The sequence below is a fragment of the Palaemon carinicauda genome, chromosome 27 (genome assembly GCF_036898095.1).
Source record: "Palaemon carinicauda isolate YSFRI2023 chromosome 27, ASM3689809v2, whole genome shotgun sequence".
Taxonomy (NCBI): Eukaryota; Metazoa; Arthropoda; class Malacostraca; order Decapoda; family Palaemonidae; genus Palaemon; species Palaemon carinicauda.
The window spans coordinates 16,612,234-16,640,179 of record NC_090751.1 but is presented as its reverse complement, the minus strand read 5'-3'; the positions used below and the strand labels follow the sequence as shown (position 1 = coordinate 16,640,179).

General features: G+C 35.0%; 3 protein-coding genes across 3 annotated transcripts; all 3 read left to right on the top strand.

Annotated features, from left to right (window-relative positions):
• The first annotated feature begins 596 nt into the window (after window positions 1–596).
• LOC137621109 (pro-resilin-like) lies at window positions 597–1,592 on the top strand. The gene is made up of 2 exons (XM_068351540.1): window positions 597–667; window positions 881–1,592. The coding sequence occupies exons 1-2, from the start codon at window positions 643–645 to the stop codon at window positions 1,414–1,416; spliced, it is 561 nt and encodes a 186-aa protein (XP_068207641.1). The 5' UTR covers window positions 597–642; the 3' UTR covers window positions 1,417–1,592.
• Window positions 1,593–6,959: 5,367 nt separating this feature from the next.
• Window positions 6,960–8,063, top strand: LOC137620562 (uncharacterized). Its single transcript, XM_068350816.1, has 2 exons — window positions 6,960–7,076; window positions 7,354–8,063. The coding sequence occupies exons 1-2, from the start codon at window positions 7,052–7,054 to the stop codon at window positions 7,887–7,889; spliced, it is 561 nt and encodes a 186-aa protein (XP_068206917.1). The 5' UTR covers window positions 6,960–7,051; the 3' UTR covers window positions 7,890–8,063.
• A 4,482-nt stretch (window positions 8,064–12,545) lies between these two features.
• LOC137620568 (pro-resilin-like) lies at window positions 12,546–27,373 on the top strand. The gene is made up of 3 exons (XM_068350821.1): window positions 12,546–12,680; window positions 13,173–13,769; window positions 26,243–27,373. The coding sequence occupies exons 1-3, from the start codon at window positions 12,659–12,661 to the stop codon at window positions 27,031–27,033; spliced, it is 1,410 nt and encodes a 469-aa protein (XP_068206922.1). The 5' UTR covers window positions 12,546–12,658; the 3' UTR covers window positions 27,034–27,373.
• Window positions 27,374–27,946: the final 573 nt, after the last annotated feature.

The window sequence follows — 27,946 nt, the reverse complement described above, 5'->3', positions numbered from 1 at the left end:
ACGGCATTCAAATTCTGTACTGTGAAGAAATGATAATGAAGGCAAACGATAAGAAGGAATGAGTATCTTTCTTTTTGAAGAGAATAACAAATTATATATATATATATATATATATATATATATATATATATATAGATATATATATATATATATATATATATATATATGTATGTGTATATATATATATATATATATATATATATATATATTATATATATATATTATATATATATATATATATATATATCATATAAACATAACACAAAAACGTATTAAAACTTTATTATGTAAGAATTTGACAATAACAATACACTTTTAGACGGCCCAAAAACAATACACTGCATTTTTAGCAACTTTAATAAAAACAATTGAACAAAATAAAAGCATGATCTCTTGCACTCAATTTTCCTTTCCTGTCAAGGAAATGCGAACAGAAACGCCTTACAGAGCAGATACCTATTTCTCACTTAAAATATACTGCACGAGATGAAGTCTGGTGAACGGCCCTCATGAGGTCAGGTGGGCAGGGCAAGGAAAGAGGCCCCACTAGACCAGTATAAAAGCTGATCCAAACTCCATCATCAGCATCACAATCCTTCTGGCTTTCCTCATCTCGACACACTCCATCCATACTCACACAAAATGATGAAGGGACTCCTCTTCTGCGGTAAGTATTCTTTTACTATATATTAACCAATCTATTAAACAACACTGTAATGTAAAATTCATACATTTTCAAGTTAACCAAGTGTAAAATTTGTTCAATGACATAATTTTTCATAAAAATCCCAATACAAAGATACTCCAAAACTTTTCTTGACGCGGTTTGCTTACAAAATAACTCAATTGTTTTTTCATAATTAATTAATTGTTTTCACAGTTATTCTCGGAGCTGTTACTGCTGATAACCGCCCTCCCAGCAATAGCTATGGTCCTCCCAGCAATTCCTACGGCCCACCTAAAAATGGCTACGGTGTAGATCCTGCCATTGCTGCCCTGGCAGAGAACATCCCTGGAGGTGGTGTCCCTGGAGAGGACTACCCTATCTTGGCCTCTGTTCCTGACACCGGGTTCGACTGCAACGCCCAAAACGTTATGGGCTACTACGCCGACACCGCCAGAGAAGCTGGCTGCCAGGTCTTCCACATCTGCCAGGACAGACCCAGTGGACGCCGCCAGCAGGACTCCTTCCTCTGCCCCAACGGAACCATCTTCAACCAACAGTACCTCGTCTGTGATTGGTGGTTCAACTTTGACTGTGCTGATGCAGAGTCCTTCTACTCCGTCAACGAACTCCTCGGAGTTGTCCCTTATGGCTACGGCAACGGAAATGGTAATGGCAACGGAGTCGGGGCTCCACGAAGTGCCTATGGAGCTCCACCTGCTCCCTCCAATGGATATGGGGCACCGTTTTAAGAGAGCAAGCTCCCACTAGGTCAAGACGTCTTCATCTCATAGACATTCATTATTCATAAGCTTCTACTCAATACTTCTCAACGCCTTTTCCAGTGAACTCTCTTCGCTACACATGGAACTTGGATCGATGCGACTATGTAAACGATGATATGAAATACATTTATTTTGCTAAAATAAACCACAAAAAATTACATGTTTTTAAATCATACTTCCTACAAAAGAGATACCATGGCAAATTTGGTAATATGTTATATATATAAAAAAAAGTTATTCTAATCAAACATCTGGTTAACAAATGAAATGCTGATCAACAATAACTTTTCCAACATATATATATATATATATATATATATATATATATATATATATATATATATATTATATATATATATATATATATATTACTGTATACTGAATGTGTATGTGTGCGTGAAGTACATTTATATACATTCAATCCATACTCTGGATATGGAGTATTTATATATATATATATATATATATATATATATATATATATATATATATATATATATATATATATATATATATATATATGTCTGTTTGTGTAAGTACATTCATGTACATTTGTATATACATGTATATACATTTACACACTCATATAATTGTATACATACTGTACATATACATATATAGATAGACAAATATAGATAAAATTACTTCAAATGAAATTCTTGCTGTAAGCCGGTCCTGAAGCAAGGGACTGGTACAAAGGAAATGCATTTTAATACTGCATTTTCGCTCTGCTAAATCTAGTAAACCACACTGAGATAAAAACTTACATAGCATCACTCACCTACTGTATATGGGAGGGGTTTTGGCTGCTTGTGACCCTCACCAATATGTACATTGCTATCAGCACCAATTCATACACAACAAACCCCAAAATTTATAGGAAGGCTTTTCAACCAACTTTATTTCTCAAAATTTACTTTATCTATTGGGCACGGTTAAGATCTCAGAATTGACATAGGTTTTTTAACCCCTATATTAAAAGGATTCGACAACAACAATTGAATTATGGGAAATTAATATAGAAATCCCCACTACAACATCACATTTATTCACAAACTAATTTACAAAGAAAATTAGTATTACTTCTTTACTTTCAATGATGAATTAAACCAACCCAAAATATTAATAGTTGGGGGAACAAACAGGAAAGTAATACAATACTTAATGGAATGTTGTAGTTTTCTCCAGCTGGTGAAATGATACTGGTATGGAGGCTTTAGGCCTGGGAACATCTCAGAAGGGCTGAAGAAGTTCACGTGAAACTGGAACGGTGAATTGGGGCTCGAAGACGACACAGAAGGGGTGACATCAAGACATTCAAACGTCTTCTCCCAGAATTCGGTGATATTGCAAATGAAAGATCAGGCCGCAAGCAGTATTGGCTACTGGTCACAAACGGGAGAGAGAGAGAGAGAGAGAGAGAGAGAGAGAGAGAGAGAGAGAGAGAGAGAGAGAGAGAGAGAGAGAGAGAGAGAGAGAGGGGGGGGGGTGCTAGCTGCTTAAATTCCTCTCTTCGTCTCGGCTATGACAAGATTTTTGAGATAGGAGTTTGTCGTCTGGGAGCTCGGTATGTAACTATGTCCTACTTCTGGTCTTCTTTTCTTGTCCTTATCTCGTCAAGACGTGGTTCCTCTCTTCTCCTACCTCTTCATGAAGTTTATCTATGTATGGGCGGACCTAATAACGATGGGAAATGGTCATTTCCATGTTAGTGAATTTTTATATATCCTATATTTTGATTGTTTTCCTTAAAAACGCCCACTTCGGTCACGCCATAAAAGGTTCTAGAACAAATTTCTGAAGCAATCTGAAAGTGATGTTGCGCCATAACAAAAGCGTGACCCGTGATGACATTTTTATTAACATCGATTTTCTCGGAGCTCGGTTTCTCAAAAACGCTGACTACACTAAGACGATAACATTTTTGTCAAAACAAAATAATTTCCTTCTCGTAGCAGATGCTCTTAATCGAGGCTGGGTTTGTCTCCAAAATACTGATGAAAGATAATGTGACATTTTTTTACCAAGCACTAGCTGAATCTATTCTCGTTGCATACACACTTGGTAAAGATAAGAGTTTTTCTATTTTACCAATGCAGTCTTTCAATATTATTGCATTTACCCATGACATGCACAATATTCAAGACTGAATGTTATTGTCTCTAATACTTCTGAACCAATACAGGAACAAGACTAACTACTATAAGCTTGGCGACTTAATCATCCAAATTCAGAAGCTTAGCTCTTATAATAGTTCGTGACACTACTTTTATCTCCTGGTATCCAACAACAACAGTCATGTGTTTATCCTTGGAGAGAGAGAGAGAGAGAGAGAGAGAGAGAGAGAGAGAGAGAGAGAGAGAGAGAGAGAGAGGGGAGAGAGAGAGAGAGAGAGAGAGAGAGAGAGAGAGAGAGAGAATTTTTCAAGCTTTAAGGTATTTCATCCCTAAGAGGCCTCAAACTATAGTAAGCGTTACGTTCCTTGGCATACGATGTATAGTATCCTATTACGTTTGTTCTTTCCTAAAGATACGCATGGGAAGTCCACTATACCACCCTAAGGATTGCTTTTGGTCATAAAAAAAACATAATAATAGAATAGGTATTGGTTTATACTTGAATATCTGTTTCCCTTTTGGTTTCCTAAACAGAAAAAATAAACTTTTTTTTATGGAACATTATCCCGGCATATTATATCAAGACCTAAACTACTATTGCTACATTTGTAAATGAACTTAGAGTAATCAGATATAAAGCACGAGCAAGTTTTTTTTTTTCTAGAACAGCATCTTTACAGTGGCTACAAGAAACCGCATCTACTCGAACTATCAGGCCAACCGTTGGCAACGATTATGAAATAATATTCGCTTCAAGTAACTATATCGGATTGATAACATTCATGCAATAACGGTGTAGGTCATGAAGTAGTCTTGTCTGATAATTCAGAGCAGGTTTTTTTTTTTCATATTTCATGGAATTCTGAGCCTGAGATATCACTATCAAATATTTCCAAAAGAACTAAAATTATATTCAAACATGCAGCATCATTCACGCTAAATCATTTCAAAATATCATTAATAATAATAATAAAAATCCAAAGACCGAAACTAAAAAGCCCAAATCCAATGACAAAATAACAAACAACAGTAAAGGTAAAAAAAAAAAAAAATAATCACTCAAACAGAATGCATTTTAAAATGTCAACAAAACAATCCATAAAAATATATAACTGTTAACTAAAGCAGTGAATTCCGATACCTGGTAGGTACTTGACTTTGGTGGAACAGAGTCAAGGTGGAGAAGGGCATGCCGAGAACTGAAAGATTTACATCCAACCTCTGGCCTCCATAATCACCTTTCACAGCAAAATTAATGGTAACAGACCAATGCCGGCATCGTGAGTAAGTTAGTACAGTGCTCAGCTCTGGGTTATTAATTAAGATCCGTGGATAACAAACACCCTTCCCCAACCAGTTACTGGATAAAAGCCTCTTCTAGGGCAGGGCAAATAAAACAAATGAGGTCAATTTTACTTATCGGGATTTGCTCAACAATTGGAAAGGTTCAACTTTCTAGTACCTCCTCCTTTAAAGAAAAAGTGTAAGGTAAACACACACACACACACACAAATACACATATAATGTATGTATGTATATATACATATATATACATAAATATATATATATATATATATATATATATATATATATATATAGAGAGAGAGAGAGAGAGAGAGAGAGAGAGAGAGAGAGAGAGAGAGAGAGAGAGAGAGAGAGAGAGAGAGAGAGAGAGAGAGAGAGAGAGAGATCTATACATATATATATATATATAATATAAATAAATATATCGAAATATAGATTATATATATATATATATATATATATATATATATATATATATATATATATATATATATATATCATAGATTATATACATATATATTTATATACACACACATACACACACACACACACACACACACACACACACACACACATATATATATATATATATATATATATATATATATATATATATATATATATATATATATATATATATATATATATATATATATATAATATAGTGTGAGTGACTGCTTGCATGTGTGAATTCTAACGGAGAGCTACTTTCTCTCAGAACGAGATAAATGTAAGCTAATATCTGAATTTTTTCCTTTCCACACATGAAAGTAAAACTAAAATTAGCACTTAATATAGCATATAATGGAATGCTTTGAGAAAGCCAGGTTCATTATCAATTCGATTCGCACTGTTTGTGTTCGTGATCACCATGATATACTCTCGCGTTTATTTTGAGCTCTTACCTTACATTTTTCGGTGAAATGAAGGAATAATAATAATCATAATAATAATAATAATAATAATAATAATAATAATAATAATAATAATAATAATAATAATCATCATCACCATCATCATCATCATTCAAATTATAAAAAGTCAACAATAATAATACTGTAATTACGGGTATAATAATAAAACCACAAAATAAACAAGATAAAAGCAACAGCATAAAATACAATAACAAATGGATAAAAACCATTACATAACAATAATCTTTGGGCTAGACATACTAATTAAAAACAAAAGCAACACATAAAACATTCATGGAAAATAAAATCGAAGCATTCCACGGTCAAGATTTGCAGGTGCGAGATTCCAAATAAGTTCACAAAGGCAGAGACGACATCAAGAACAGTCTAAGTGGGCATCGTCACAACTCTAAAAACACTATCCCCAGCACTAATTAGAAACAAGCATATGTCCACTTTAACGGACAGGTAAAGGTATTGGAAAGTTAATGGGGGTAAAAAAGTTTTCTTTCAATCGCTACAAATGAAAGGGAAACTTTTCTGGGGGGAGTAGAGTTCATGGGGGTTTCTTTTGTTTCAGGGTAGAAGTTGGGGGGAGTGGTTATTCCTTAACAAAATAAAGATTCATGTACCATATTAAAAATATGAAAGAAAATTAATCTACATATAAAAGATAAAAGGGAGTGAAAAGTCTCCTGAATAAAAACTAAATTAAATGATATAGAATGTTTCACGTTTCATTGAAATAATTTTAATCAACATTTATATGCTGTGTTTTAGATGAAATGGCGGTAATAAAAAAAGACCACTCACAAGTGAAAGATCATAATTTATGAATATCTTCACTTTGTGAGCCAAGAACTACTGATATAAACTAAAAGCAAACAATATTGTACGGTTTTTAGGACAGAATTTTAGCAAAGCAAAAAAATTTTGGACGGCTCGGAAAGTAAATACTGCCTATTTAGCAACATTAACGAAAATATATACAAATGAACAAAAAACGGTATAATCTCTTGCAACCCAATTTTCCCTTCCCATCAAGGAAATGCGAACACCAACGCCTTGGGGAGCATATCACTATTTCTTGCGTGAAATATATTGCACGAGATGAAGTCTGGTGAACGGCCCTCTTGAGGTCAGGTGGGCAGGGCAAGGAAAGAGGCCCCACTACACCAGTATAAAAGCTGATCCAAACTCCATCATCAGCATCACAATCCTTCTGGCTTTCCTCATCTCGACACACTCCATCCATACTCACACAAAATGATGAAGGGACTCCTCTTCTGCGGTAAGCACTCTTTTATTATTCATGAACCAACCTAATAACCACAGAAAAGCATATTAATGTAAAATTCGGACTTTTAAAAGTGGCTTCTGTCATAAGTGTAATATTTATTTTCAATGACAAGTTGGATTAAAATAACCAACTTATCAAATTCTCTCTCTCTCTCTCTCTCTCTCTCTCTCTCTCTCTCTCTCTCTCTCTCTCTCTCCCCATAATTTCCCTTGAAGCTGATTGCTTAAAAAAACAATTGTTGCTTCATAAGTAATCATTGCTTTCACAGTCATTCTCGGAGCTGTTTCTGCTGATAACCGCCCTCCCAGCAATAGCTATGGTCCTCCCAGCAATTCCTATGGACCGCCTAGAAATGGCTACGGTGTAGATCCTGCCATTGCTGCCCTGGCAGAGAACATCCCCGGAGGTGGCGTCCCTGGAGAGGACTACCCTATCTTGGCCTCTGTTCCTGACACCGGATTCGACTGCAACGCCCAAAACGTTATGGGCTACTACGCCGACACCGCCAGAGAAGCTGGCTGCCAGGTCTTCCACATCTGCCAGGACAGACCCAGTGGACGCCGCCAGCAGGACTCCTTCCTCTGCCCCAACGGAACCATCTTCAACCAACAGTACCTCGTCTGTGATTGGTGGTTCAACTTCGACTGCGCTGATGCCGAGTCCTTCTATTCCGTTAACGAACTCCTCGGAGTTATCCCTTACGGCTACGGCAATGGAAACGGTAATGGCAATGGAGTCGGGGCTCCACGAGGTGCCTATGGAGCTCCACCTCCTCCCTCCAATGGATATGGCGCACCCTTTTAAGAGAGTAAGCTCCCACTAGGTCAAGAAGTCTTCATCTCAGAACCATTCATTATTCATTACCTTCTACTCGATACTTCTTAACGCCCTTTTCCAGGGAACTCTCTTCGCTACACATGGAACTTGGATCGATGCGACTATGTAAACGATTATTACAAATATCTTTATTTTATTAAAACAAATCACAAAAATAACCTATGTTTTTCTATTAAACTTCTTACCAACTAAGCACAATCGGTCTGTACGAGAGGTTGTAGTTACAAACCATCTCGGCTCAATAATTCAATGAAAAATATGAACAAGATCACTCTTCTTATAATAAAAAAATACAAGAAGCACACTTGCACATATATATATATATATATATATATATATATATATATATATATATATATATATATATATATATATATATATATATATATATATATATACCAAGGCACTTCCCCCAATTTTGGGGGGTAGCCGACATCAACAAAAGAAACAAAACCATAAAGGGGACCTCTACTCTCTACGTTCCTCCCAGCCTAACAGGGGACTCAACCGAGTTCAGCTGGTACTGCTAGGGTGCCACAGCCCACCCTCCAAAATTATCCACCAATAATATAATACATATTTATTAAAATATATATAATATATACAGATATATATATATATATATATATATATATATATATATATATATATATATATATATATATATATATATATGTGTGTGTGTGTGTGTGTGTGTGTGTGTGTGCATCCCAAATTACTTCAATATGCCGTCCCCAAAGCTAGAACAGCCTCAAAGAAAAATCGCAGTAATCCCAGTAAATTCCTAGTGGTAAAAACGTAGACAGCACATCACTACATGCACCTAAATGGAAGCCACATGAGCAGTTCGTGAACTTCAATTACATATTCAGCGCCATTGACATTAATTCCTACATAACAAATCCATAATATTCACTAAGTTTAAAATCATCCGATTACATTTCGTAGTTATTTTTATTACCGCTACACCACATTCAAGATAAAATTTTATTCAGTTTCTGTGCTTTATAACCAATACAGGGCATACGTTCAAGTACTAAAGTTTATGCATGGCCATCAGGAGACTTGATTATAAAGTTTTAAGCAGACCTCTTGTACTGATTCTCGACAATATTTTCTTTGTTGATATCAAACAACAGCAGTTTCGTATTCACCGTTGGCCTGAGAGAGAGAGAGAGAGAGAGAGAGAGAGAGAGAGAGAGAGAGAGAGAGAGAGAGAGAGAGAGAGAGAGAGAGAGAGAGAGAGAGAGAGAGAGAGAGTTAACTAAAATCATGGAGAAAGACTTTCGCTTGATACTATTTCAGCCAAATATTTGATTTTACCATGGCTACTGATCAATCCATTTTACAATTTATACAATATTTTCAACTTCTAATATTTCCTTTAAACTAAGTTTTTGTAAAATAAAAATAAAATATTTACACATCAATCGTAACAAAATAAAAATAAAATGTTATCTGAAATATCGTTTTTATTGCATTCTTCATATGACTGGTAAGGTTTGGCATCCAAATGTGATTATGTAATATCTATTATAAAATCTATAAAGAACAACAGAGAAAAGAAAAAAATACACCAACTTGATGCAAATATGTCTTGGCTAATTTTAAACTGGCAAGTTTACTTTGAGAGAGAATACTTATTTGGAAATTCTCTGAACCTGTTTCAATTCCATAAGGCAAAGTGGTCTATAATGCCTTGCACGCTGTATTCTTATGAAATTATCTATAAATGCGACTTCAGAATTCTACGTACCGTTCCACTGAAAAATCATGAGTACCTCCAAAAGGAAGGTAAAAGTGCATAGCATATAATTTTCTATTCTTACTTTGTAATAATACGAATCACTGCAAGTTGCAAAAGATGAAGAAATAAAACTGTCAAGAAACTAGCTATTGCAGTCTTGATATTCAACAGACAGCTACTAATAATAATACATTCCCGAATACCATGAAAAGGACTAGAAAAGCTTCACTTTCAAAACAAAAACAGGTTCAGTTCTTGCAAGCCATTAATGGGTCACCAGGTGGATCTGTAACTTTCCTTAACGAGAACCATAACCCAAACACCATAAATTTTTACCGAGGTAGAAAATTCAATGACAAGAAAACACTGGAAAGAACAGCAAGAAATACTAAACAATGCTAACATATAGCCCTGACCCAACAAATTCAAGAAAAATGGGAATAAACAGTGTGGTTTCAAAAAGAAGAAAGCGCTTTATCAAAAATGAAGGCATACCGCCAGTGGTCGAAATTCTAGACAAACTTCAACTAGATTGTGAAGGTCTAACACACGTGCCATTTTTACCACGTACGGAGAAGAATTCTGACTACATAATTCCCAAATTATATTCGATGGCTTGATATATGAATAGATAATCGCTACCTACATCATGGATAATTACAATAATAATGATAATTATCATAATAGTGATACTAAACTATATATGTGATGATATTAATAGTAAAACAAACAATACTAGCCCCATGAAGTTTAAAGTACCAAAGCTACGATAAGCAAGATTTTTATGGTCATATCACCGACTAGTCATAGAATTAAAGCGAAACACACATTTTCAACTTCATTCATGCATGCAAGGGACTTCGTTTTTTTTTCCGGCAACATATGCAATAGCCTTAGATGATTGAAAAAAAAGGTCTATTTCACCCCAACATCATAACTATTTGCTTCCATTTCAAAATATTTTTCTAACAACAATAAGATATTAATAGTAACACTAGTGGCAATATAATACGGTACTAGGATAACAGTAAGAACGAGTAGGTTACGTCCAAAAATCATACAGTTTTGTGAAAAAAAGAATATATATATATATATATATATATATATATATATATATATATATATATATATATATATATATATGTGTGTGTGTGTGTGTGTGTGTGTGTGTGTGTGTGTGTATCAAAAATAAAAAATAAAAATCATGAAGGTTTTCCAAAGTGTTTCAACAAGGTTTATAGACGTTGGGATTAGCAATGTCCATATTTTAGAATTTTATTTTTAAATCTAGAAAATGTACAATTAACATAAAACACAACCACCTCATTCCCTACCTTGTATTGCCCCCCCCCCCCCACCCCACCCCCTCTTTTTTTTTTTTTTTAAAGTCATCTCATATGAACCACAAATCACATTAAAATTAATTCTATTTACTGCTCATAATGCTGTAGTAGCTAATAACGAAAGTTAACAAAATTCACCCACACAAAATTATACACCAAATATAATGATACCAAGAGGGCATAGTCACACCATGTTAAAGGATCCATCATCCTATTGACAGGAAATTTATTATAAAACAGAACTTTGAAGGAACACTAAAAAAAAAAAAAAAAAATACGCCATGCGGTATAAGCAGTAGCATGTAGTTGAAAAGAACGAAAAACCACTACTTGAGATATTGATTGAGTGAGATCAGAAGTAAATCATAAAAAAAAACTAAGTCGATATGTTGCAAGATCATTCAAACATAACCAAATATTGAACTTAACAGTGGTCGCGACTTAACAAATAAATTCTGCCTTACATCAATTATGTAATCACCTCTGCATTTATAACTCTTATACAATACAAAAATTCCCGACCGGTATGTCTAGTACAAGTAACAAATACTAGATTTCCTATTACTGTAGCAAGGATTCAGGTCAAATAAGATTAAAAGTCTTCCTCACTTCCATCTCCACTTTATAGAGATGCCGGAGATAAACATCTAAATATATATGATACAAGAATTTTAATGATAAATATTATCTGGTGATATAATAGGAAGGGGTTCAACATGATACTAAAAAAATAAAAATATATATATACATGTATATATAAATATACATATATGTGTATATATACATATATATATACATACATATATATATAAATATATATATATATATATATATATATATATATATATATATATATATATATATATATATATATATGTGTGTGTGTATATATATATATACATATATACATATATATATATATGTATATATATATATATATATATATATATATATATATATATGTATATATATATATATATATATATATATATATATATATATATATATATATATATATATATATATATATATACGTATTTGTTGGATAAATAATAAAGGTCATGAAAACCACCTCAGAATATATTCTACTTCTAAGAAAGCAAAGGCATAAAAGAACGCCGCTCTAAAGAATGAAAAAAAAAGCAGGTCAAAATTATGTACCGCACACTTCAAAAGGAAAAAGGAATAATAACCCACATGAGAAAATGCTCATAAGCATTGTACGACCATAAAAACTAGAACACCAACTGTTGCTCGGCCACTTTTACTATCGTCAGACCCATTCCCAACTACAACTGCCTTCACGCTTCAGTTACCATGAGAGACGGAGGAGAGAAAGGAAAAGAAATAAGAGGATGATACATACAAAAAAAAAAAAGGCAGATGATGAAGGAAGGCATCTCATCATAACTGGAATCAAGTGAGAGGGAAAAAATTAAGGAGAGCGAGAGCAAACAGCGGAGCAAGGTCGAGGAGTCCCCTGGAGGGAGGAGTGAGAAGAGACATTGAGGGGGAGGGGGTCTAGCTGATGGAGTATATAAGCGCTCCAACTCATTTTACCTGCATCATTTTCTCGACATTCTTCGGCTGAACAAGTTCTTCTTTTTTCTCTCTCTTTTCCTTTATTTATTCTACAGATCGCTAACATGAAGGTTCTCCTACTTAGTGGTAAGATAAGCATGATGTTCTTGTGATACAAGATTACTGAAACACTTTCAAACCCTTAGGAATTTAACATATTTCAAACACTTAGAAATTAAATTCATTATATTTCAAACACTTAGGAATTTTACTTAATATATTTCAAACCCTTATGAATTTAACTTGTATTTCAAACACTTAGGAATTTAACTTATATTTCACTCTTAGGAATTCAACTTATATTTCAAACACTTAGGAATTAAACTCATATTTCAAAAAATTAGGAATTTAACTTAATACATTTCAAGCACTTACGAATTTAACTTATTGTATTTCTCTTACTGATCAACAATTTTACCATACAATTCTAATTAGTCGAGGACAACCAATCATGATATATCAAAAATGGTCTCTATGAGTATATCAGATCGTAAGGCTAATGTTACATTTTACCGATACATGAAAAATATCATACAGTAATCGTTAGTTTAAAATAATGGAATTTTGTTTCTCGTACAGCTCTTGTGGCAATTGCCATCGCTGACAAGCCACCATCAAGCAGTTACGGTGCCCCTAATGGAGGGTTTGGAGGCTCAAATGGCAACGGTTTTGGAAGCAATGGAAACGGTTTTGGCAATGGAGCTCCTTCTAATGGCTATGCTGCCCCAAGCAACAGATACGGAGCCCCGACCAACGGCTACGGTGTAGATCCTGCAATTGCTGCCCTAGCTGAGAACATCCCTGGAGGTGGTGTCCCTGGAGAGGACTACCCTATTTTGGCCTCTGTCCCTGACACCGGATTCGACTGCAACGCCCAGAATGTCCCTGGATATTATGCTGATACCGCCCCTGAAGCTGGCTGCCAGGTCTTCCATATCTGCCAGGACAGACCCAGTGGACGCCGCCAGCAGGACTCCTTCCTCTGCCCCAACGGAACCATCTTCAACCAACAGTACCTCGTCTGTGATTGGTGGTTCAACTTCGACTGCGCTGATGCTGAAGACTTCTACTCAGTCAACGAACTTATTGGGGTTGTTCCTAATGCCGGATACGGCTATGGACCTAATGGCAACGGAAATGGAAGAAACGGAAATGGAAGAAATGGCAATGGAGTCAGTATTAGCAATGGCTATGGAGCCCCATCAGCCCCCTCTGATTCTTATGGCGCTCCTTTCTAAGTAAAATTCTCCTAAAAACGACTTCTGACAGCACTGATTTAAATTTTTCGTCTTAATTCAAATATGAATTTTCGATGTCACTTCCAATTGTAAATAGTCTTTCTTCCTTTTGAACTGTAGGATTCTTCTGCTTTTCCCCGCTTGCCATTTCAGCTGTACCTTTCACATCGCATCTGGTAAATACTTTCTCCCTATAGTTGAAAATCACACCGAAGCTCATAGACTTCCCTCCTTTAAACACTTTTCCAACCAATTAACTCCTTTTCCTCCTAGAACATGCGATTAGTCTGCTAGGCATCGACCTTTCAACATTTTTCCTTACTGATTTCCTTCTACAGTTGTACAAAAATCTTCTTTTTGTCCTTGATTTCCCCCTAGCCTAGAGTTGTAACTTTCTCCTTACTCTTTTTCTAACTACTTCCCTGAAAGCTTTGTTTGGCCGTACGAAAGAAATCAATTATCAATTTACTACTTTCCATTCTTTGGCTTTCGTCAAACCGAAACGAACGATCGAAGCACATTCATGCGCTAAATGTATAGACGATTTATTTTTATAATAAACAGATGCATATATTTCTGATCTTTATTCCACCCTGATTTCGTCGGAAGACAATTTCTATCATTACCCCTTATGTGATATAATGTATTTGAAAACATAAAAATTCCATAACATTTTTACACCAAATTATCCATAGCTAGAATTTAACAAAGGAAAATGTTAAATTAATAAAGGTAATATACCAACAAGAATACAGGCACATGATCATTAGTAAAAATATTACATTAACAAGAGATCGTAAATAGATAATACCCAGCATCTTCCAATTCTAGCAATCTCTGAATAAACACAAAATAAGATATGAATTATGGAATACAAAACCAGTGCAGTTTAGATAAATGAATATCAATGCTTACCTCAATGCAGAAAAGCATAAACGGTCAAATTCCTTCTAAAATGGTTAATTCTAAGCCGATATGGTGAAAGATTCCCATAAACATGCATACATACATACATTATATATATATATATATATATATATATATATAGATATATATATATATATATATATATATATATATATATATATATATATATATACATATATATATATATATATATATATATATATATATATATATATATATATATATATATATTCCACTGTAGAACAAAGGCCTCAAACATCAATTCCTGTATTGTTGCTTGTTGATGCATATGTCGAGCATATGTATGAATATAGAGGCTGAGTGGAGTAAACGGATGCAAATTCATATAAACATGAATATCCCAAGTTGATTCACCTACACAGCTTTGTATTTAGTTAAAAAAAAAAAAAAAAGCAGCAGCAGCAGCAGCTATAAAAACATGCTTTCGGTTATTCTTGTTCAGGCACACTTCCATATCTTGAAAGGTTACAGGTGTTCGACATTTTACCGTGAATTGTTAAGGGATCCCTATAAAAACCACCTCACTTTTTCGTATTTCAGAATCATATACATGTCTAATAAAAATGTTTCTTACATGAGTGTAGCTCTTCTGAGTGACGTGCACGGAAATATTACTCGTTGCCAACTCATCTTATGTGTTGAATGCAAGTCATTATTTAGATGAATTATATATTCGTGAGGTTACTGAAGAAAACCATGAAGACGACTTTAGTGGTTGATGTTAATGTCAATGTAGTTGACATGGTGACCGTAACAATACTCTTTAAATATCAGAAATGAAGGTCAGAAATTGCTATTTAAAGATAAAACTAAAGAATAGCAATTTAAATTCCATGCAAAGAAATTAGCTTTCCCGCCTACCTGTCACGGGGTAAGAAAAAGCTGCAGTATATCATGGACTCCACTGTTAACAGAAATATTCAATAAGGATGAATTCTCAAAAATGCATGTATTACATGAAAAATCATACACGAAAAGGAATATATAGAAGAATCACTGGAAATTTCAAAGATTTTATGGTAAATCCCACAAAAACCTGAGAAGAGGTTGGACAATAAACTTAAAGGAAATACAAATAATAGGCACCGGACACTTTACAAATCTCTACGGTCATTTATATTCCCATTTCACTAGACTAATTTGCAATTCAACTAAGCAGAAGAAACCTTACTTCGTCTAAATGTGTTTTTAGTTCTAAGCAAACTTCACTTTGATATAATAGTTCTTACTTTCGAAAAGTAACCCCAAACGATAAAATGACTAAAAGAGTATTTTCAAGAAATAACAATTGATCGTGGGGTGACTGACAAATGACATAAATGAACAGATTATTTAGTTTAGCCGATTGCTTACCTTGGACTGTGCAAAATTAAGATTAATTCCATTATATTTCATTTGAATTTACCTGGTATCAACAGAGCTATAACGAGGTATTCTTCTGAATTAGTTTTTAATTCAATACCTCGTACCATTAAACATTACACCTTCCATACTTCACCTACTTCTAACACAGAATATCACTATGAAATATGATGCATTACTTGCAATGAGGAAATTGCCCAAAAAAGGCAGAAAATGTTAAAAATATGTGAATAAAACTTCTGAAAATATTTCGAAAAACTTTAAAGATCACTGTGAGATGATAATATATGCATGTTTGTGTATATAAGTATATGTATATGTATATGGCTGTATTTGTGTGTGTATATATATATATATATTATATATATATATATATATATATATATATATATATATATATATATATATATATATATACACTGTGCGTGTGTATGTGTTGCAGAGGTACTCAATGGGTTCAGCAGTGCTCTGAATGCAAAGTTCCAAATTTCTGGGATTGTGTTCGTCACTTGACTGAAGCACCCCACAACTCCACCCAGTAGTAATGAATACCAGCATTTGCTTGTGTTAGGATTGAAGGCTAGCAACCTTATTTCTAAGACTTGCTGAGTTTCCAGAAGGCTGAACTCTTCTGGTTCCTCAGCCTTAAAGGGGAAAAAATGCATGCTGTCCGTATTTACATACGTGGAAAAGACTGACTTAATAATTCCTGTATTATGATATAGTACCAATCGGAAATTGTAAAATAAGCGCTTACAGTATTACTAAGCAATTTTATCACCACATTGAATTTACACGTCAATAAAAATTTTCAAATTATAACAATTTGAAACGAAACAAAATACTTTACCATATAGGGGACTGGTGCCATCAGTGTCCTTCACTCAATATACTACAGACATTACAGAAGGATATTTGCAGTGTTGCAATGGGTCCTACCTGTAATTGCTTTATATCCACCTTTACTTCCGTTTCCACTTCCTTTCTCCAATCTTATCTTTTACTTCATAGTGTAACTACAGGGTTTTCTTTCAGTTGTGTTTGGGTGATGAATGGTTTCACACGCCCATGCGCCGGGCTATATGGCCCAGGTTCCACAAATCAAAATCCAAAATACTTGAGATATGAAAGAACATTATTTCTTTTTTTTCTTATGTAACAAAATTGCTCTCTAACAGTGATATCTTCTTTCCCCGCCATTACTTTCTCGTGAAACCCGATTCCATGCGGTATTCACAGTAAGAAAAATTTAGGTTACCCCCAGCGGGTTATCTTCTCACCTTTGCCCTTCGACACAGAGACAATTATTTCCCCCACTGCTTCTATCACGAACTCTATAGGGACGTTATTTCTCTTGCTCACTACTTCGAAATAAACCAGTCAAATACGCAATACTTTCGAATTACTAAATTTGCAAAGTTCAAAAAAATATGATTCATAACACTTTAAGAGTTCAATTATCTCTACTTTAAGTCAAAATAACTATAAGCTACTATTGCTATGACTCCGTGTAGCTTAACCACTCAAATGTGCTTTTAACCTATGGCACATACGGTCATTATGTAACGCTCCAATAATGTTATATATTTATGAATCGCTTTCTGTTCTATTCTTTTTCACTCATCTTCAACGTTCATTACTCTCGTTCTAAGATCAATTTCTCATCACTTACAGGAGCTATCTTTCATTACTAGTCTGAATATTCTTTAATTTTCCTAATTTTATAAATTTGCTGTGTAGTTCCTCATAAAAAAAACAAGCAAAATTTAAAGAGATCCTTTTACTACTGTAAAAAAAAATGAAATAAAAAAAAATACATTCAGGAGATAAAATGGATGCAAAGGGTTAAATCTGAAATGCAACAAGTTATTTTCTAGTTCAAACCTCAATACCATACGTATATAGTATGAAAAGAATATAGCCAAGAAAGCTACCCTCCGAAACACGAGAGATTACATTGCTATAATCACTATGGTGTTCGTCAACAACTAATCTTTGTAATATTACTATTCAAAAGGGGTTTTTAATAATACCCGTCTGTTACCATCTGCATATCAACAACTTTGTAATCTATTACTTAAAGATTCAATTATGATGCTGGCCAGAAAGACCAAATTACTTCCACCCATTCAAGTTTGAAAATAATGGCCTTATGATAAACAAGGTCGAAAGCAAGCTTTAAAATCAAGGCCAATCATAATAACTTCCTGACCAGGATCAATGGATTTCTGTACAACAATGAAAATTGAAAGATGGGCATCACATGCTTAAAAACCTACGCTAAAGGTATACTACAAACTAGGAAACAGATTGTCATCTTCAGTATACCTACGTAGACGTTTTGCCAAAAGACGTAAAAAAAACTTCAGATAATATTGAAGTTGTGGGAAAACCATCGAGTTTTTCATTGCTCTGCATACTGCCAAACACATCAGGCAAAGTTTTTTTTTTTCCGACAGTTATTGAAAGAGCCATTTGGTTTAAGCAAAAGAATTGATTTAAAGGTAGCCTACCTATTCATGTTTCTGGATTGTACCAGAAAGGGTTTCTTTTATCGTCAAATTGTATTCCTTTCCAGTTAAAGCTCAAACTCTATGAGGAACAGCTCTTAGCCGAGTATAAATGTCCCAAGTCAAATAGGGTGGTCATTGAATCAGGGTTTGTCTCTGTTTCTGGGTTTGTCTTTGTTTTAGTATTTCAACAAACGAAGAGGAATATAGTGTATATACATACATAATATTTCAAGAAGATTGGATTGGCATTTTGAGTTATCTTTTGCATTTGAATAGGTTACAATTGCAAATAGGTGTTGGGCCTATCTCTTAAATGAAAAGCTAGTTAACATAGCTGATAGATGTATTCCTTCTCGTGTTAAAATACCAAAACAAGGTTCAATGATGATTATTAGACCTGTTTAATTGACGTGGAAAATTTATACTCGGCTAAGAGCTGTTCCTCGTGGAGTTTATGCTTCAACTGAAAAGGAATAAAATTGGACAATAAAAGATATCCTTTCTGGTATAATTCGTGGACATGAACGATGGACTATTCTGAAATCCATTCATTTGCATAAACCATATGTTTCTTTCACTAAATATAAGTTTCTTTCACTAAAAAAAAAAAAAAAAAAAAAAAAAAAAAAAAAAAAAAAAACTTTTCCCTGTTGTGTTTGACAGTAAGCAGAATAATGAGAAACTTGATCGTTTTCATTCCCGTTTTCCCGAAGCTAAAGTAACTGTTTTAGCTCTTGATTCCCATAATATTAAAACTTTTACAAGAGTATGACACATCAGGGACAGGCTGCTCAGTCATAACTATCAACGAAACTATGGCATGATCAGACGTCACAACTGGAGGATCAACCATACTGAGTCCATGCAATTACCATTCATGTTGTGTAGCCTCAGTTATGATTTGCTCACAGTTTGATTCAGACACAAAGTCAAAAGCTCCTAAACCATGACAATCAGTAGGAGAAACAGGATTTTACCATTCCATATGGTGTGAAATGAAATGGCCAACAAGCTCAAAAGAAACCTTTCTACAATCTTCTTGTATCTTAACCATAGTTGTAGGATGGCAATCGAATCTAAAATCCTCTAAGTCTGGACTCCGATTAATGTAACACAAATATATGTACATATGCCTACCACAAACTTTTATTTGCCGAATTTCATGTCATCAACACTGAAAGCAAGACTTACGAGAGGCTGGGTACTCATTCCTATTATATAATACCTTTAAATTTTATTTTTGATTCTTAATTGCAAATTTACTTTTGAGAAACACATTATGCCTTTTTTTATTCTTCAACTGCATATAAAATTGTCTTATTAAGAAACTAAGATTTTCTGTAATCAATCTATCCCGAATAATGTTTTAATTCTTTCATTCTACCTTGTTTCGAATATTTTTGTCCTGTCTATTGTTATGTTGCTAACTCGTTTAAATTACAGGGATTAATACTTGCTATTTATAAAATTTATTATTCCCGATCTTGATATTAATTTTTGGCACCGTCGCTCAGTTAGTTCTTCGTGTATGTTTTCATAATTCTGACTATCCTTTGCATCCGGATTTTCCTAGAGTGTACCATGCTGTACGTAGTACAATAGTCAATTTCTTTTAGCGATGCATATTGGCACAGACTCGCAGAGGTGCCCTTTTAGCTCGGAAAAGTTTCCTGATCGCTGATTGGTTGGACAACATAATTCTAACCAATCAGCGATCAGGAAACTTTTCCGAGCTAAAAGGGCACCGTTGCGAGTCGGTGCAAATCTGCCTCGCTAAAAGAAATGGACTATAGGTATGCAGTTAGTTCTAACCAGTTATGCTTTCACATCATAAGGCTCAATACTACACAGTATTACAGAAGTTTTACTCCAGCTGTGACCAGATTGTGGCATGATCTTCCTAATCAGCAGTTGAATCGATGAAACTATAGAAATTCAAACTAGCAGAGAATGTTGTTATGTTCAACAGTCTGATTTATGTCTCTCTTCATAGTCTATATATAATAGATCTATTTTAACGTTGCTACTAATTTCAAGATATTTTACATTCATTATTAGTTACTTCTCATATAGTTTAATCATTTCTTTATTTCCATTCCTCACTGGGCTATTTTCCCTGTTGGAGCCCTTGAGCTTATAGCATCCTGGTTTTCCAACAATGGTTGCAGGTTATCTAGTAATACACACACACACACACACACACACACACACACACACACACACACACACACACACACATATATATATATATATATATATATATATATATATATATATATATATATATATATATATCTATGTATATATACATAAATATATCCAGCAGTATCTTCTTCGCCGTGGTGGAGGAAGCTACTACTCTCAGGTAGTCTTTTCGTTTGCAGTGGCTAGCCTTGTCTTTTCCAGCACAGGTGACCCACCACAATTGTCTAACTACCACGTACATAATTTATTACTAAGCTTCACAGAACCAGAATGAGTTTATAGCGGAGTATGCCCAATCAGTTGGCCACACCAATATTTGAACCTGGTTACAATTCCTCGCACACTAATAAACATATTTTAGGAAGTCTTTTAGGGGATAAGATTGCTAGACCCATGGCATTTCAGCGCTAATTGCAAACCCCATAGTAGTTTTATCATTAGTAACCTTATATGCTGATAAAGTCAATACATGAATAAATACTTTTTCAAATGCCAAGCATAAATTTAGTCCGCCTCGGTCAGGAATCGAACATGGATCTCGTTGTTAAAGTGATTATCATAACTAACCCTAGAGAGAGAGAGAGAGAGAGAGAGAGAGAGAGAGAGAGAGAGAGCGAGAGAGAGAGAGAGAGAGAGAGAGAGAGAGAGAGAGAGAGAGAGAGAGAGAGAATTAGTTATAACTGGAAAGTGAAAGCCAGCGATGAACGCATCATTCTTATACTGCAAGGTCACAATATCACCTCAAGTCTCTCATTGCTTTAGAGATTCAAGAAGTCTCCAAAAAATATACATAAAGAAGTCTCCAAAAAATATACATAATGTCTTTCATAAAACGGATGTAATCAAACGAACTAGGAAAAGACAGCCAATTATATAAAACACAAATTGATCAATGACATATCAAGCCACCATAAGGGCTGAGGTGCTAAAGGTTTGTGGTGGCCGATGTGATAACGTCCTGACTGGTGAACGCCAGACTGGGGTTCGAGTCTCGCTCAAACTCGTTAGTTTCTTTGGTCGCTGCAATCTCATCATCCTTGTGATATAAGGAAGGGGGGTTTGGGTGAGCCTGTAGGTCTATCAGCTGAGTCATCAGCAGCCACTGCCTGGCCCTCCTTGGTCCTAGCTTGGGTTTAGAGGGGGTTTGGGTACTGATCATATATATATATATATATATATATATATATATATATATATATATATATATATATATATATAAATATAAATATATATATATATATATATATATATATATACAGTATATGGCCAGTCTCTAGGGCATTGTCCTGCTCGATAGGGCAATGTCACTGTCCCTTGCCACTGTCATTCATGAACGGCCTTTAAGCATTTAAACACGGCAATTGCACTATGTAGAGAAAAGCAAAAGAGGTTGAACAGCAAGGTGGGAAGGAAGGATGCATTAACGGAGCTAAAGTAGAAGGCTATAATGTGGGATCATTTAGGACACGAAGAGGAACTTCAAAGACCAAGTAATGTTTACAGTACACCTCATAGGTATACCATGACACTAGGTCGGGTATAACCATTTCAACTGAAGGTCAAAGGGAAGACATAATAATGTACCATCACATTAACATTAACACGCAGACCACAAATAATCATTAAGTATGAAAAATTAAGTTTTGATTTGCTACAAAGCCATTTTCCATTGTGAACAAACCAGAGTACAACTTATAAGATGAAAGTCTGGAAAATATAAATGAGGGTATGCTCTTCTGCAAGTAATAAGAAAAAAACTTTTAATTACAGTACTACTGTATTACAATAATAGTACCGTAATGAAATCAGAATTCACCGTCATAAACATTACCTCCGCCAAGGAGGATGTAAAATCGAGGCGGTTTCTTTGTTTATGTGCCTGTGTGTGTCTGTCTGTGGACAATATTACGTCAAAACTACACCACAAATTTTGACGAAATTTTCACCAAAAAGAGACGACCCCGGGTCCGGATTTGAGTTTTTCGCTATTCTAAAGATAAAGTCAAACAAATGGACGGATTTTGACAAAATTTTCACCTTACACAGATCTTAGGCCATGGACGACTCCATTAACTTTTGGGCATTATCTGGTTCCAGATCCGGACTATAGGTCCGGATTTGCATATTTTTTGTCTGTTTGTCCGACTGAGGACAGGATTACATCAAAACCACTCGACGGATTTTGACGAAATTTTCACCCAACACAATCTTAAATCATTGACGAATCCATTACATTTTAGAGATAATCCGGATTTGCATTTTTCACCATTTTGAAGATAACGTCACAACAAATAGACGGATTTTGACGAAATTTCCACCACAGATATATCTTAGACCATGGAAGACTCCATCCCCATTTGGCGGAGGTCGAAAAATCTTTGATTGTTCTTGCTATTATTATTCTAATAGAAAATATTGTCTCATGAGATTAATGTGCTCCTCTTATCTTCTCAACTATCTGAAGAAACTGATTTTCCTTTTATCAAGTTTGATTTGACAGTCTTTTTTTTTCTCCATCATGCTGTGATAATTTGAGAATTTCTAGGCACGGGAACATTCAGCAACTGTGGGGATGGATGCTGAGACGGAAACTTTTTCTAAAAAAATGATCTTGGATGGAAAGTAAGTTATGTTCAAAATCTATTTCCTGGAATAATCTTGACAACAACAACGATACCAGCAACAACAACAACTATAATTGTAATGATAATAATCATTCAATTAGTTATTCAGAAATGTGTTGGGTCGTAGCCTTTACGCTTCTTAATTAATGAAGAAAGATGATAAAAATACAGATCTAGAAGGTTCAGGGTTACTTAAGAAGTACATTATAATTTACTTGTGCGAAAGTATCCGGCTGTCTATATGTACGTTATATTTCCCTTTAGTTCAAGCAACGATATATTTGTTAGGTATTATCAAGGACATACTTGTGTATAAGCAGGAATATGACTTTCCTACAATATTTCTAAGAAACACAGAAGTACGATATTCATCAGTATAGTATTGTTGGTATAGCCAGGAGCTGGACTTACGCGTGTCGAGTCAAAAACATCCTATTGTGATGATAATTAACCCTAGTAGTAGTAGTAGTAGTAGTAGTAGTAGTAGTAGTAGTAGTAGTAGTAGTATAAAAAAACTGCATGTTTCCCTTTTATTAACTTTAGCACCTAATAGTAAAAAATCTGTATAATTCCCTCCAACAATTTATTTAAATGTGCTTATGGAATTACATGTCAGAAAGTAATGAATAAAATGGGATATATATGTTTGACCTGAAGGACCAGCACTTCATAAATCGTGACGGATGATTATTTAATCTCTGAAAATCTCAAGCGAAATGACAAAAGTTAACCTTCTAAATTTACAGTTCAAATACAGGTTATCATACTGTAATAAGTTTATTCGGTATGCATTTCAAAACATAAAAAAATGTCGATTCCCAATGCTATTTTCAGTAAGTCGAGAAATAGTTTGAGAATACACAAAATAAGCTTCTCAATATAAAAAAAAATCTCAACAACTTAAAACGTATATAACCAGAAATCAGTATTAAAACACAATACTGAGAGAAACAATTATCTAGAAACTTTCCAAAAGTCGACTGAGGAAAAGTATGAAACAAAAAATCTTCCTCAACTTTCTTTTCATGTCAATTCAATTCCATCAAGCGAACTCTGCTACCAGAATATCTTTAGGAACCAGACATGATGTCGTGAGCTCAAAAAGTGTACAATTCCTCCGTATATCTGGTTACATCTGTGTCAGTTTTGAGCTAAAATTCAAGATATTTCAATTCTTCCAGCAACCTCAATATTCCTTTTTATCTGATATTTCTTTTTTATCACGAATCTTATCAATGGTTAACATTTACTTCAAGAAATCAAGAGCTAAGCATCTTTTCATCATAAAATTTTATTCCAAAATGTATGAACGACAATAAACCCTAGCTTCAAACCTTCTGTTACCCATCTTTAGCCAAAGTCCTTCAAAAAACCTTGTCTTTAGCAATTAATTTTTTCTATGCGGTCAAGAAAGCTTCTGTATCCTTTTTACCTTTGTATGCTTTGAATAATCGCCCTAAGAGACACTAAATTTCTTATATACCTTTACTTGCTAGGTTAAATCAATACCAACCTCGAAAAATTAATAGTACTTTGGAAAAAAAATGATACTCTACTTGATAGAAAATAATTCGTAAAAATTACCAGCATTTCCTTTTCATACAATACCATTAATGGCACTTTAGTGTATCCGCTTCATTTTAAATTCATCGTTACAACGATTTCAACAGCCTTCTTAATAAAAGAAAACAAATGATTACTGGCAAAACACACATACTCAGACACATTCTCTTAAAATCCTCAGCTCTAGGATATCAACAATTTATCTAACATTTTATCCGAACCCGAACGTCTACTAACTCAACGTACTCTAGAATCTTAGCTATCACGATTCTTCACAGACTATTACGGATAACACATTTACCGGGGTCAGGTTCCCTTCACTTTCATCATAAATACTGACCACATCCGACAAAGGAAAATATTATATACGAATACTGGACAATCTCACGTGTGATCATACATCCGTGGAACAAAAACCCTAAAAAACTTCATTGTATTTTAGATAAAAACCCAATAAAAATGAACAGATAAAATCAAAACAAGAACTGCATTCGTAATCTCATAAGTACGACACAATAGCGCGTGAAAGTGATAAACATCTGACTGATTGTGATCCATAAAGAAGTCAAGGTAACTTTCAGAGTAATTTCACAAATGAAGCAGATTCCCAGTGACAAGTGTAAATGTGAACTACTTCAGCTGTAATAAATTGCCTCACAGGAGAAAGCCTACGCGACCTTGTTCCGACCCTCGTAAGTCGAGTGAGAGGGAAAGAAAAGTATGAGCAAGGTCACGGGAGGGGGCCGAGAGCCCGTCGGGAAGAGACGCGGTGGAGGCGGGACATCTTCAGGGAGATGATGATTTGGGGGAGGAGTCGAACACAACACTTCGCGGGATATATAAGGCCAAGAAGCCGAGACTTTCAGCACCTTCGACTTCGTCTCGCTCTGTGTTCTTTTCACATTTCTCTTACGACAAAATGAAGCTCTTTATACTGTGCGGTAAGTTGATCTTCTAAAAGATTTATTTATTTCTTTATCTATTTCAATCTTTACCAAAATGTAATTTTTTGATATTTGTTGGAAAACTACTTATTATCCTCCATACCATAAATCGGGACTCTAAAATGCTTCTTTCATTATTAAAAATACTATTATACAATTCATATCTATATACAGCCCTGCTGGGTATGGCCATCGGTGACAGTCCACCATCAAGCAGTTATGGTGCACCCAATGGAAACGGCTTTGGAGGAGCCAACGGTAACGGCTTTGGAGGAGCCAACGGTGCTCCAAGCAATGGTTACAGTGCCCCAAATGGCAATGGCTTAGGAGGTAACGGAAACGGTTTAGGAGGAGCCAACGGTGCTCCCAGCAATGGATACAGCGCCCCAAATGGCAACGGCCTAGGAGGTAATGGAAACGGTTTTGGAGCCTCAAATGGTGCTCCCAGCAATGGCTACAGCGCCCCTAACGGAAATGGACGCAGAGGCAATGGAAACGGTTTTGCTGCTGCCCCTAGCAACAGATATGGTGCCCCTACCAACGGCTATGGTGTAGATCCTGCAATTGAAGCCCTGGCTGAGAACATCCCTGGAGGTGGTGTCCCTGGAGAGGACTACCCTATCTTGGCTTCTGTCCCTGACACCGGATTCGACTGCAACGCCCAGAATGTTCCTGGATATTACGCTGACACCGCCCCTGAAGCTGGCTGTCAGGTCTTCCACATCTGTCAGGACAGACCCAATGGACGCCGCCAGCAGGACTCCTTCCTCTGCCCCAACGGAACCATCTTCAACCAACAGTACCTCGTCTGTGATTGGTGGTTCAACTTCGACTGCGCTGATGCTGAATCCTTCTACTCTGTCAACGAACTCATCGGAGTTGATCCTAATGCCGGATACGGTTATGGGCCTAATGGAAACGGAAATGGAAATGGCAATGGCAGGCGAAACGGAAACGGAAATGGCAACGGTGCTCCCACTGCTCCTGCTAACGGATATGGCGCACCAGCTGCTCCTTCTGACTCCTATGGAGCACCTTTTTAAACACCTTTTTATCTCTGTCCAAGCAAGCTCTGATTTCCATTATAGAAATTTCCTCTCTTTGACGAATTCCTAAATATTTGCTTCAACCAACATTTTTTTTTTTCATCCAAACTTTCTCACTCAAATCTTTAAAATCAAAAATTATCTTTACAAAACTACAATTTACATGACCAAAGATATTCACCTCTATATTGAAACTCAGAGCTGGAACCCGACTTCCCACTCTATTTCATCCTATACCAACAAATCTCCTCCTTAACATATTTTTCAGAGACGAAGATGTAACGCCCTTAAGAGACACATCTCGAGTGTGGCTTACGATGTATATTTTTGTAATAAAGATGCAGCAACGAATTTTACAGATTTTTTCACCTTAAACCTCAAAAAACACAAATATCAAGGGGATCTTTCCAAGGATTATTGGAATATTTATCTCAAGTAATACTGGTATACCTATGAAAATCCTTTCTAATATCAAATTCCAAGGTTTAATTCAAAATTTATTGAAATGAAAGAGTTTTATTATGAGCAAACGAAATGTCAATGGTTAATTCTCAGATAACGCTTGTTCCAAAATAAAAAAAAATTCTTAGAGACTTGTAAACACATCGTGGTAACATTTGTAGAGAAGATTAAAAAATTTTTGATAAAAATTTCACATAATTAGGAGAAACTTAACTCTGTCTCAAGCCAATCAGCAAGCTTTCGCCACTTCAACAGTAAACAAAAATACAGAGAGAGAGAGAGAGAGAGAGAGAGAGAGAGAGAGAGAGAGAGAGAGAGAGAGAGAGAGAGAGAGAGAGAGAGAGAGAGAGAGACTAAAATAGTGTCAAAAGCTATATTGCAATAACATAAATTACTCGATGACAAAGAAAAAACGCAATGGAGATAAAAATTATTCAACCTTAGTGTT